Consider the following 12,433-nt stretch of genomic DNA (forward strand, 5'->3'; position numbering starts at 1 on the left):
CTTAGTCTTATCGCAACAAAAGCTGAATCACAGCCAATGTGTTTTTCTGAATTGGTGCTACACTTCTTAGTATAAGCTTGAAGAGAATTATGTGCAAAATAATCATGCAGAAATACATCTGTACATCTTCAAAGACTTTCAAATACTGCTTAAGGTCTTTACGATTCTGCGTGTTTACAAACAGGGAAAGATGAAGTATGGAAAGGTGCAGTAACAGCCTCGTGGCACCACTGGGATGGAAAAGGTGAAACCTGCCCTGCAGGAGCATGCAGCTGTGGGTTGGGGTGCCACTGGGAGTGGGAGACAAGTTATGGTCATTCTAAGCCATAAAACACAGCCCTTGTCCTCATTGTTTGCTGTAGATTAATATCTTACATATTAGATTGTCATTTGTAAACACAAGATGGATCAGTGTTTTATCCTGATGAAGGATGAGAGCCAGACTTCAGAGAACAAGGCTGTCTTCAGGCAACCTCACAAATGAAAGCAATGACTTTTGTTTCCCTCTATGTCACTTTAATTATAGCAACCTCAAGGATGCAGCTTTTTATTTTCAAAAATCTGTCAGGATTGTATGGACTTTTCTAGAAATTTACTGTATGTTGAAAATCAAAACCAATGGTCGCTCAGGTTGCTGGTTTGGTATCACAGAATCACTTAATTGTAGGGATTGGAAGGGACCTCATCTAGTATTATCTGAATTACCAGACCTGATGGGGGTAGGGGGAAGAGGGGAAGCGTAGAGGGAAAGGAGGCTGTTGCACAGTTGCTGAAAGCTTTTAGGGAAAAAATTAAGACGTAACTTCTGACAACAGCACTCCGCCTGGCGGGCACTGCGCACCGCCACACCCTCCCTTGGGCGGGCAGTGCACGCCTGTCAACAGGCGCCACCGCGCATGCGCGGCAGAACCGGCACCGGCGGTGTAGGGGCGTGGCTAGCGTTTCCTGAGCATGCGTAGTGCCGCCGAGGCTGAGGAGCGGACGTCCGAGCGGCGGCGGTTAACGGAGCTCCGGGCGGTGAGGTCAGGTGAGGCGGCCCTCTCCTCAGTCGCCATGTCGCGATGCGCTGCTGCCCTCGCGGCTCTTTCCTCGTGCGGAGCAGCGGCTGCTCGCGACGGGGCCGCTTTTCCACTCGGCTGGACCGTTCGAGCTCCGGGTAGCTGGTGTTTAGACTAGAGTGCAGGCGGACTTAGTGTTTGGATAGGTAGCGCTTCTCTTCGCCGTGCCGGGTGTCTGTGCGCTTAGCGGGACGTGGCTCGTGGCCTCTGCTACGCACACAGCGCTTTGCTTATATTATCTGACCGGCCAGTGGGCTCTGCGATGAGTAGGTTAGGAACACAACTGAACCGCTGGCTTGTTGTGTTTTATTTATAAAAGAGGTTTGGCAATCTCCAGCTGTTAAGACCAGAACCTAGGCGAGGGCCATTAGATCAGGTTTCTTAGACGGGGGATGGGTCGTGGTGATGGCATAAGGTTTTTTCTAAAGAGCACTTCTAAATCTAGAAGCATTTCAGGTCTGTTGCCTTACTTATCACGTCTCAGACAGAACCACTTACATAGTGGTTCAGAACATAACTGTGGCATTGAATGAACGTGTGGCTTGCGGTAGGTGCGGCAGACCTAGTGTAGGCTCTGCCAGTTGATATTTCACATAGGTATGTGTATGGAGTGGGGTATTGGTAGTTTGTGTTGTTTCCTACTGCTTAAGTGACTGTGGAATCTTGCATCTTTCTCATGTAGAACCAGAATCATTTGATACTCAAGTCTGGATCAGACCCCTGGAGCAAAGAGCGACAGAATAAACAACAAAGTAGAGGTTTGGGGTTTGTTCCTTTCTAATTTAAGACATTCGTATTAATTTAAGCCATATTTAAAACTAGAATAAGCTTTATGTCAACAGTCTTTTGGAGTGAATTATAGTGAAGACTCTACAGCTTTTAAATAAACAGGTCCTGAGCTGTACACTGCTCATTTGTAACCACAGTACTGCTTTTCAGAGCCTTTATGTACTTTGAGGTCAGTGTCCAAATGTAGAATTGCATATATGCTTGTCTTTTCTACACTGAAGATTTGTACTTGTTTATTATGCTTTATTGATAGTCACAAAATGGGCGAATAATCTGGTAACTTCCACAAAGCATTTAATAAACTTGAAGTTCTTCCTTCCTAAGTAAAAGGTAATACAGACTTCTCTGTTCCAATTAGGAGAAAGCACTGCAGTCTGAACAGGAGGAGTGAAAAATCAGAAATTATAAAAAGTAACCATAATCATTTATTGTGACATCATATCCCTTTGGTAGGTTGTAAGTCAAAGCAAACATGGCAGATCCTTGGCAAGAATGTATGGATTATGCAGTTACATTAGCAAGGAAAGCTGGGGAAGTAAGTATAAACCATTTGTAACTAATGACATTATTTACTGAGGCTAGTATCTATGTAGCTTTTGAATGAGTGTTGATGTTGGATAGTCTTCTGAGGAGTATTAAAAAAGAAATTATCACAGTATTTAAATAACTCTGTTTCTAGATTGGAGTATCTTTCAGCTTGATTAATGTAATTAAGTAACTTTGCATCTTTCTTGGAATGAGAGTAATAAAAGTCACAAAATCTTTTGTTTCCTTAAATTTCACTTTAAAAATATTTCTAAATAATGGTAAACAATGTAAATGACTATTTACTTCCATTACATTTGTTTCCCTTATTTTTTGAACACCTGAAAACTGTTGACTGTCTTTCTTTTGAACACTGTTGGTGAGGTTTACACAGTGACTTCTTGTTGGTGCAGAGTGCCACATTTTTTTCTTTCTGAAGACTGCTTTACATCTGTAAATAAGAAATATTTCTTACAGCATCAGTACATTTAAGTTTTGTGATCTAAGATCTCTTGAAAAAGCTCATCTGTCTCAGCAGAGCCTTGTAGGAGCTATTAATGAAGGTTCATTTGTTTGCAGTAGTTCTGTTTGGTACATCTGTTTGTAGCTGGAGAAGATGGCACATGTGCTAATGCTACCCCTGGAGCTGCAGAATAGCAGAACATTCTCCCTGCAACGACCTCATTATGATCTTCCATGAAAAAAACTTTGAGTAAACTAGTAATCTGGGCTGTGTGCCATGGATTCTTATTAAAGCTGATTCTGTCAGTTTTAAGATCATAAATGTGAGATCTGGCTAAAAATCATCAGCATGACATTAACTCAGTCCTAAATATCTCTGTTGTATTTGAATTTATAAATGTAGCACTTCTAACAAAACAGAGCTCAGTGTCATGTACCATTGTAAAGGTCATGTAGAAATTTGTGCTGAGTAGGGACTGGAGAAAGATGTAGAGGTGAGACCTTGCAATTAAATCAAGATTTTGCCACTGCTTGTCTTCCTGTTATGTATGTGCAGTATAGAAAATTGCAGTAAAAATGATACCTAGTGATGCTTGGATTCTTGAGGAAGCTTTTTTTTTCATGCTTTTAATGAAAGCTGCATTTTTTTCCCTCTATTGTTAACAGATAATCCGTGGAGCACTCAAAGAAGAAAAATCCATTATGATTAAAAGTTCACCAGTAGATCTAGTGACTGAAACTGATCAGAAAGTAGAAAACTTCATTATCTCATTGATAAAAGAAAAGTATCCTTCTCACAGGTACAGTTTTTAATCAGTTCATTTTTGATAGAGAAGGGAAGGGGTTATGAAATGAGTTTGATTTTGCTTGGTAAAATTATCTTATGACTGTCTGTTGGAAAGTTACTGAGATCTCCTGTTGCTTTAGTGTGTTGTTTCATAGTGCTAGTTTTTCCCAAATACTTTGAAATTAATTGCTTGCTAATTATGTTATCGATTTAAGAGAGCTGTAGTAACAAAATGAAGCATCCACAGAGTCTCTCCCTTCTTGAAGATCTGCTTTTTGAAAATATGCTGTTTCTTTCTGATCAGTCATCTTTACTTCTCTAGTTGATCATAAGAGCAGGCATTTGATACATGCTTTTCATAGGCTGAATAATATGTGACAAAATAAACCATGTGCAGTAGGCATAGAAGAGAACTCTTCCTGCTTACACCGATCCTAATAATTTTGGAGTTCAAAATCCAGGTTCTGAAATTCAGGTTCTTGTAGTAAAGCCACATGTGTCCCTTGGTTTAGTAGTATGCCTGATTGCACTTTGCCCTGTCTTTCAAGAGGGACTCTGATTTGATTTTATCCCTTTGCCAGGTTTCCTTTTTTCCGAATGCTTGTAAAATGAATGCAATTCTTAACCATTTTGCTGTATCTGAGTTAAGTGTTAACAAACTTAACAGGTACTTCAGTGGTCTAACCACATGAGTATGACCATAAAAGCTTTCTTCAGTTAAAATACAGGCATTAAGCAATGCTTTATGGTACAAATAAACTGGAAGATATATGTAGATGAAAGTACTGTAGCCAAGATTTGATGATGGTGTTACTGTTTAAAATGAGAACTTCAGTGTTAAGAATGCAAAGTTCCAGTAAGGGATATGGAAACTTTTTTTTTACTTTCATGATTTGTGATCATTTCTGTCATCATAATTTTTGGTGCAAACATGGTCAGATGCAGTTGGTGCTTTCCAGTTTCTCTGTTTTTTACATATGATCACTGATGGTATGAAACCGTGTATCTCACCTTAAGAATTTTAATTTCTAGGATGGTATTGTAACTTAGGACTTTTAAACAATTTCTCTGTATCCTTTAAATATGTTTCCTACTGCAGCTTTATTGGAGAAGAATCCGTTGCAGCTGGGGAGGGCAGTGTTCTGACAGATAATCCCACATGGATTATAGACCCCATTGATGGAACTACCAACTTCGTACACAGGTCCACCTTTCACTTTCTGTGTTAGCAACTTCAACTGAATAACATTTTTCTTTCTGTAATTCCTGGAAAGTACAGCTTTTTCTCTTCTGAATTGCTTTAAAAGAGATATTGTTGATAGTTACAAACTGTTGAAGTTTAATGAGAGGCATTGGATAATTTTCATCACTTTAGTATTTCTGTAACTTTTATAGTAGCCTTGCCTTAACTCAAGAGCATTTATTCTTTCGAAGGCTTTTACTCTGTGGCAGAGGTCATCAGCCTTGAAAAGCATCAGGAGTCAGAATTAGGAGCTGCACCTTCAGAAAGGTTTTGGTGAAAGGCAGTAACAGTTCCAAGCACTGATGTTCCAACAGCTTTCAAATCTGATCTAGGAGCTACTATGAAAGAAAATAACATTATTAGTAGTGAGTGACTAGTGGGTGTTCTGTATGTTGAGAAGGAGACTTTAAGGGTAGTGATGACTGACTGTTCCCTCATCCTTGAAATGTAGAGTTTGACCCTGGTGAGCTTTTTTGAATGTTCTTAAATCCCATTTTCAAGTGACTGTTACTGTGTGGGCTGCAGCTTTAAATAGCTCCTCTATCCTGATAATTAACATGGATACAAAGCCACAAGGAAAGAACATGTTCTGCTGATTTTCTGACTTAAGTCTGTAAGGAAGGCAGGGGAGATGACTAACTTCTTTTAATGAGGCTGTTTTGGCCAGTTTGTTCCTTATGAGAAGGTTAGTGATACAGAGGCCTGGTTGTATTCTTTCGCTAGAAAACAGTAACAGACCCTAACCCCAGAGGTAACATTCTTAGCTTTTCCACCCACTGAAGCTTGTATTTGCAATAGTAAATGGTGTTGTTCGGTTTATTTTTGTAGTAAATGGTGCAAATTCCAGAAGTGTTATTTCCTATGTACTTCATGTTTCTTTAAGTATAAATTGCATATGAGTGAATGTTGTTAAGCATAAGCATGGTAACGAAAGAAGTTTGGTATCTTCACATTAGTGAAATGTTTTGTTTTGTAGGTTTCCATTTGTGGCAGTTTCAATTGGCTTTGTTGTAAACAAAAAGGTATATTTTTCATTACTTAATATCTAATCAAGCAAAACCAGTCAATTTCTTGTTGCTAGTTGTTAAGATTGGTATTTTTGCAGTGAATAGGAAGAAAGGAAAAAACAAACAAACAAACAAACCTCAAGGTATCTTTACTTTTCCTTGCAGATGGAGTTTGGAATTGTGTATAGTTGTGTTGAAGACAAGATGTATACTGCCAGAAAAGGAAAAGGTGCATTTTGTAATGGTCAGAAACTTAAAGTATCAGGCCAAGAAGGTAAGTGGAACAGAATACCTTTTTAAAATAATGTAATTTCTTTTACAAGTGGTACATCAATACTTTTGAACTTGGATGTATTCCAGTTTCTTAGCATGCTGTTTTGCTTTCAAACACAGGCTTTTTTGGCTGTGAATTATTCAGATTTGATAAACAGTTTTGTTCTCTCTAATGGCTATAATATGCTTGTGGTCTTTGCACGATCAGCACTCAGCAGTTGAATTTCTGTGTTGTATTTTTAAAATTTTATTCTCTGCATGTCTGTAATGCCTTTGTTCTTTGGAAGCCATAACAAATCTGTTAAACAATTCACCTTCTTCCAGCTGTGAACTTTGTCCATTCTTAAATCACTATCGCTCTTTTATACTTTTTTTTTTACTTGCCTATCCTATGTGAAATAAAATCCTCACGTAAAGTGGAGGCCCTGTAGAGTTCTGAGAACTTTTTTAATTTTTCTATCAATGCTTTTACTTAGTAATGACATCAATTAATATACATATGCATGTATATATAAAATTAAACCATCTCATGCTTTATTGGGTTAATTTCATATTGTTCTGCCATTATAAGAGGATTTTTACACATGTAGTACATGTAGTATTGATATTTAAATGATTTTTATTCTTTTGTGTAAGAAAGCAATGGAGTAAATTCTGCTTGAATTTAAGTTGCCTAATAACATTAATAACATTAATTAGGGATCTGAGTTGTACTGTTGCAAAAGTGAGGTTTTGTTTCTTTTTCAGACATTACAAAATCCCTTCTAGTAACAGAATTGGGATCAAATCGTGACCCAGAGACTATAAAAATAGTTCTTTCTAACATGGAAAGACTCCTCAGTATTCCTATTCACGGGTAAGATACTGTTTATTTCTGTATTTACTGGTAGTGTTATATGTGATCATTTTTGGGACAGATCACTTGCATTACGTGCCATATCCCAATGTACTTTCAAAATACAATTGTTACTGCGTGGTAGTTCTCTGCAGGTCACTTTTTGAGACTGAGATATAATAAGAAAACCGTAACAAATCAGATAGCATTGAGAATTAAGGCATGTTTGGGATTGTAGGACTAGGAAGTATTGCTTACTATTTTTTTTCTCCTATGAAGAAGTCAAAAGTAGATCTTTCTTTCCTCTTTTAATGCTGCACAAATACTTCTAATTAGTCCAAATAATTGACATTACCTACAAACTGCTCTTAGCTCACCCAGATGAGAAGAAACATGGAATATGTTGACCTGAAACCTATGTTTCCACGAATAATTTTCTCTTCACAAAGGTGGTTTCAGCAGACAGATTTCTGGTGTTAAGTCTACTCACATTTCTAATCTAGAATTAGTTCTAGTTTTAGGCTGAGGTTCTCAGGATTCTTGTTTTGATGTTTAATGCTTGGTTTGCATTTTCAAACAGCTTTGTCATTAAGGAATATATGCTAAATTATAAGTAAAGGAAGCATCAAGTGTCTCCTCATCTCAGCTTTGGTATTTTATGTGTAAAAAGTAACTTCAAGCTCAATTTGATTTAAACTGCTTCTTGCTGTAACTTAGCTACTATAAATTACAATGTAATGCAAATTTTACTTATAATTGAAACAAGTATTTATACAAGTTATTTATTAATTACATCAATATTTCCAGAAGAAGTTGCAATTTATAATACTAAGAAGATTTTGATTAAGTTACCCAGACTGGTTTTACACCGTGTAATTTATTTTTTATGATTATTACTATTGGTTCACTGCAAGCCAGAGATGCTTACTGACCAGCCCTCAAGGAAGGGAAGTAATTTTTTTTAATGTTGATAAGTGTACAATGCTTTTGAAGTATTGTATTCAAAAAGCAAAGTAGAGTATCTGTTAGTATTTCATGGGTAGATCATAGAATTGTAGGGGTTGGAAGGGATCTCTGGAGAAAATCTAGACCAACCCCCTTCTAAAGCAGGTTCCATACAGAAGTAGGAAAGGACCCAGGCAGATTTGGAGTTTTTCCAGAGAAGGAAACTCTATAGCCTCTCTGGGCGGCCTGCTCCAGTGTTCTGTAACCCTCAAAATAATTTTTTTCTCGTGTTCATAGGGACCTAATTGTGTTTTAGCTTGTGCCTGTTGATTCTTGTGTTCTGTCACTGGGCACCACTGAAAGGAGTGTGGCCTCATCCACTTGATTCTTTCCTGTTAGGTATTTTTAAGTGTTGGTAGGATCCCTTGGCAATCTTCTCCAAGTTGAACAGTCCCAAGTCTGTCAGCCTTCCATGTTAAGGGAAGATGTTCCAGGACTCTAGTATTTGTGGCCCTCTGCTGGATTGTCTGTGAATGTTCCTCATCTTTCTTAAACGGGACCCCAGAATTGAACACATTACTGCCTCACTAGGGCATGGAGAAGGGGGAGGATCATCTCCTTTGACCTGCTGACCATGCTATTTAATGCACCCCAGGATACCACTGGCCTTCTTGGGCACGAGGGCACACTGTTGGCTCATGGTCAACTTGTTGTCTACCAGGACACCCAGGTCTTTTTTTGCAGAGCTCCTCTCCAGCAGATCAGCCCTGAACCTATACTAATGCATGCTGATGTTCTTCCCCAGGTGCAGGACTCTGCACTTGCCCCTGTTGAAGCTCATCAGATTCTTCTCTGCCCAACTCTTCTACCTGTCTAGGTCTCACAGCCTTCTGGTGTGTCAGCCATTCCTCTCAGCTATCTTACATAATACTTTCTTTTAATATATTGAGAGGTTATTCAATGTTTATTTTCTTTCTAAAGCCACTTTCTAAATTGGAATTCATAAATATTATTTCTGGGAATTTGCTATATACACAGAGCTCTTCAAGCTACTTAGAGAAAGTAATTGGGAATGAAGTTATGCGTTTCACTGCAGCATTCCATCTCATTTGCTCTAGCTCAGTTCATTTTGCACATGATGCTTTTGTGTTCTTTGCCATGTGCACGTACCTTGTGACTTCCTTACAAACTTTTCTTAACTGAAAAACAACTGTCTTCTTTAGGATTAGAGCTGTTGGTACAGCAGCTGTGAACATGTGCCTTGTGGCAGCGGGTGGAGCTGATGCCTATTATGAAATGGGGATTCACTGCTGGGATATGGCAGGGGCTGGAATCATTATCACTGAAGCAGGCGGTGTACTCCTAGATGTATCAGGTAAGCATGTGGGAATGTGTGATGCTCTTTTATCATTTAGGTAGCTGAAATGAGAATGCAGGGAGATTTTTTTCAGTCTTTTATGTCACTACTGCTAAACAGAGTTCACATCCAGTTAACATACAGTCTTATAGCTTAAGAGTATACTACTTCTTAACCCATTTGGCTGAGCACCAAAAAGACAGTTTAAAGAAAAAGAAAAGCAGTAAGCATATGCTGAAAAAAATTAAAATGTAGTTCATAGGCTACATAAACCTGTTGAGTTAAATGTGTTTTTATCCAATGGCATGTTCCAGAGTCATAACATATACATATATATATATATTTTTATAATGCTCATTTTCTTAACAGCTTTTCTTTTTTCCAACTATAGGCTACTTACTTTGCTTGCTTTTATTTCTAGGTGGACCATTTGATTTGATGTCTCGGAGAATAATTGCAGCAAGCAGTCAAGCTATTGCAGAGAGAATAGCCAAAGCACTTCAAATAATTCCTCTGAAAAGGGATGATGCAACTAACTGAATACCAAAGTTACACCTTAATGATGAAGTTGTACAATGGTTCTCTCTCTCTCATGTGGTGGTTGTTCTACACCTGGAACCTGATTAAAGAAAAAAGATACTTGTTATTCTTTCAATACTGGATAGTTTATGGTGTGACTGCAAAGTAGTGTTTTGAGATTGGACCAAGATCTAAGTGAGCTTTTACTGTCACGTATTCTATTTAGCATTAAAAACACATACGTATCTGCTGCTTTTATAGATCTACAACTGCTGTTTTGAAGCTTTATACTACACTGGAAGGCATAGCATAAGACCCTTTGTTTAGTTAAATAATAACAAAACAGAATTCACTATCTCAACACCAGGTAATTGCATCTGACCTTGATCCCCAAAATCTGAAGGCAGTGGTGTTTATCTAGTCTCTGACCTTCTCTCTCCTGTCTGTTGTATCTTTGTCTATGTCATCAGCATATCAGTTTTGTTAACTTGTTAGGGTTCTTCTAGAAGCAGTTCATGTGTGTCCAGATGTTTGGTTTTTTTTAGTTGCTTATGGTTTGGGGTCTAATTTAAAGGCTTTGTTAGTTACCTGTCTTTGTTTTTGTAATCATGGTTCTGCCTTTTTTACATTAGATAAACACAATCTATTCTTTTGCTTTTTACGTGGCCAGTATACTTGCATATTTATTACAGTTGCAAAGGTAACAGTTGCTGCACAAGAAAACGTGTTTGTCCCAGGAGTAAAAGGAGCCTGTGTCATTTGTTTGGCTTTTTTTCTAATCTTGCTGAAGTGCTCTATTTGAAACTATATCTCATGCCAGATGGATAACATTAATAAGATCAGCAGCTGCCTTTGCCGAAAAAAGAAAAAAAGAGGAAAAAAACAGACTTAATTTTACTCTTAAAGTTACCATTGACATGGATAGGAACTGTTTGGGCATCTCACTGTAACTTTATTGCTGTAAATGACCTGAGATCTTTGTTATTTCCTGGGTATGAGTATGACTTGTACCACTTCTCTGGCTTTTGTAGAACAAATCCCATGTAACTTGTTTTTGAACTGATTAATATGTGCAATGAGACATAGATCTAAAAAAAAGAGTTAAGAAAATGCTCATTTGTAGAATCATTAATGTTAGAAATGTTGTCTGAGATCGCCTATTCAAGTGGCCCAGGTACTGCATCTGCCCTTTCCTTAAACACCCCCAGTTACAGTAACCACTGCTTCCCTGGACAACCTGTTGCAATGCACAACCTGTTGCAATGCCTAACCACTCTCTGAGGGGAAAAAAATTATCACTCGTTGTAGTACAGTGCTGGGATGAAAGTGACAGCTTTTAGGTGTTCTCTGTTTTCTTTTTAGCTTCATTCTCCCTTTCAGAGAGATCAGAAATCCCTGTTAGCTACTTTGCTTAAGCGTGGTTCTCTCAAATAAGTCATAATGTAAGATGTGGCCACTTCTGTTAGTCATATAGAAGGTACACCTGAATGTAATTGTTGTGTAGGTGTCTTTTCTTCTTAGATCTGTGTTAGTGTGCAATTTTGACTAAAGTTTTAGGAAAATGGAGAAGTCGTGATAACTGTAATCAAAATGCTTTTGAGATTATTTATAAGATGCAGTCCCTGAAAGTTCAAAGCAATAAAACGTCTATTTTGTTTTGAAAGAGGTGGTGACAAAAATAGTCATCTTAAAATTCTTGAGATTCTAGATGGCTTCTGCTGGACATTTCATGTGAGTCAATCAGAAAGGAAAACCTGTTACCGTGTATGGAATCATAGAATGATTTAGGTTGGACGGGACTTGAAGATCATCTAATTTCAACCCCTCTGCTATGGACAGGGACACCTTCCATTAGCCCAGGTCACTGAAAGTCCCATCCAGCCTAATCTTGAATGCTGCCATGGATGGCATATGCACAGTTTTTCTGGGCAACCTGTTCTGGTGCCTCACCACCCTCTAGAGTGAAGAATTCCTTCTTTGTACCTAGTGTGAGCCTACCCTTATTTTAGTGCAAAACTGTCACCCTTTGTCCTGTCATTAAGCTCCTTGATGAAGAGCCGCCATCCCCTCTTTTCTGCAGTTCATAAAGAATGTACTGGAAGACTGCTTTAACGTCTTCTCCAGCTCCTTTTCTTCTCTATGCTGAACAAGGGATCTTCACAGGAGGGTGCTATATCCCTCTGGTCATCTTTGTGGCCCTCCTCTGGACCTGTTTGAACAGCTCCATGTCTTCCTTGTGCTGGGGGTCTCAAAGCTGAGCTTAATACTTCAGGTAGAGTCTCACAAGAGCAGAATAGAGAGGGACAATCACCTCCTTCAAGCTACTTGTTGCACTTCTTTTCATTTGACCCAGGCTACACCTGGCTTTTCAGATCGCAAGTGCACCTCACTGTCTCATATTCAGTTCTTTATTCACCAACAACCCCAAGTCCTCAGCTGGGGTGCTCTGTCTACACATTGCTCAGCTCATATTTGTGCTTGCAATTGTCCTGGCACTCAGCCGCACTGAACTTCATGAGGTTCATGTGTGCTCATCTCTAAAGCCTGTCAAGATTCCTCTGCTTGGCATCCCTTTCCTCTAGCATGTTAGCTGCACCACCTGGCTTGGTGTTGCTGGCAGCCTTGCTGCGTCA

At 38.7% G+C, this 12,433-nt stretch overlaps 1 protein-coding gene across 1 annotated transcript; it reads left to right on the forward strand.

The window, feature by feature from the left end:
* The first annotated feature begins 961 nt into the window (after positions 1-961).
* Positions 962-10,309, forward strand: IMPA1 (inositol monophosphatase 1). The gene is made up of 9 exons (XM_065752268.1): positions 962-1,027; positions 2,301-2,382; positions 3,501-3,634; positions 4,721-4,825; positions 5,841-5,886; positions 6,037-6,145; positions 6,892-7,000; positions 9,148-9,299; positions 9,703-10,309. Exons 2-9 carry the CDS (start codon positions 2,320-2,322, stop codon positions 9,819-9,821), a joined length of 837 nt encoding a protein of 278 aa, XP_065608340.1. The 5' UTR covers positions 962-1,027; positions 2,301-2,319; the 3' UTR covers positions 9,822-10,309.
* The last annotated feature ends 2,124 nt before the right edge of the window (positions 10,310-12,433 follow it).

The sequence above is a fragment of the Cyrtonyx montezumae genome, unplaced genomic scaffold, assembly GCF_038088225.1.
Source record: "Cyrtonyx montezumae isolate F1298 unplaced genomic scaffold, pur_monq_1.0 scaffold_8, whole genome shotgun sequence".
Taxonomy (NCBI): Eukaryota; Metazoa; Chordata; class Aves; order Galliformes; family Odontophoridae; genus Cyrtonyx; species Cyrtonyx montezumae.

Bases quoted from the DNA above. Each gene is read 5' to 3' on its own strand.
- IMPA1 (XM_065752268.1), top strand. From the start codon at position 2,320: ATGGCAGATCCTTGGCAAGAATGTATGGATTATGCAGTTACATTAGCA. The intron at 4,826-5,840 runs GTCCACCTTTCA...TTTGTTTTGTAG, and splicing joins ACTACCAACTTCGTACACAG to GTTTCCATTTGTGGCAGTTT. The intron at 6,146-6,891 runs GTAAGTGGAACA...TTTCTTTTTCAG, and splicing joins TAAAGTATCAGGCCAAGAAG to ACATTACAAAATCCCTTCTA.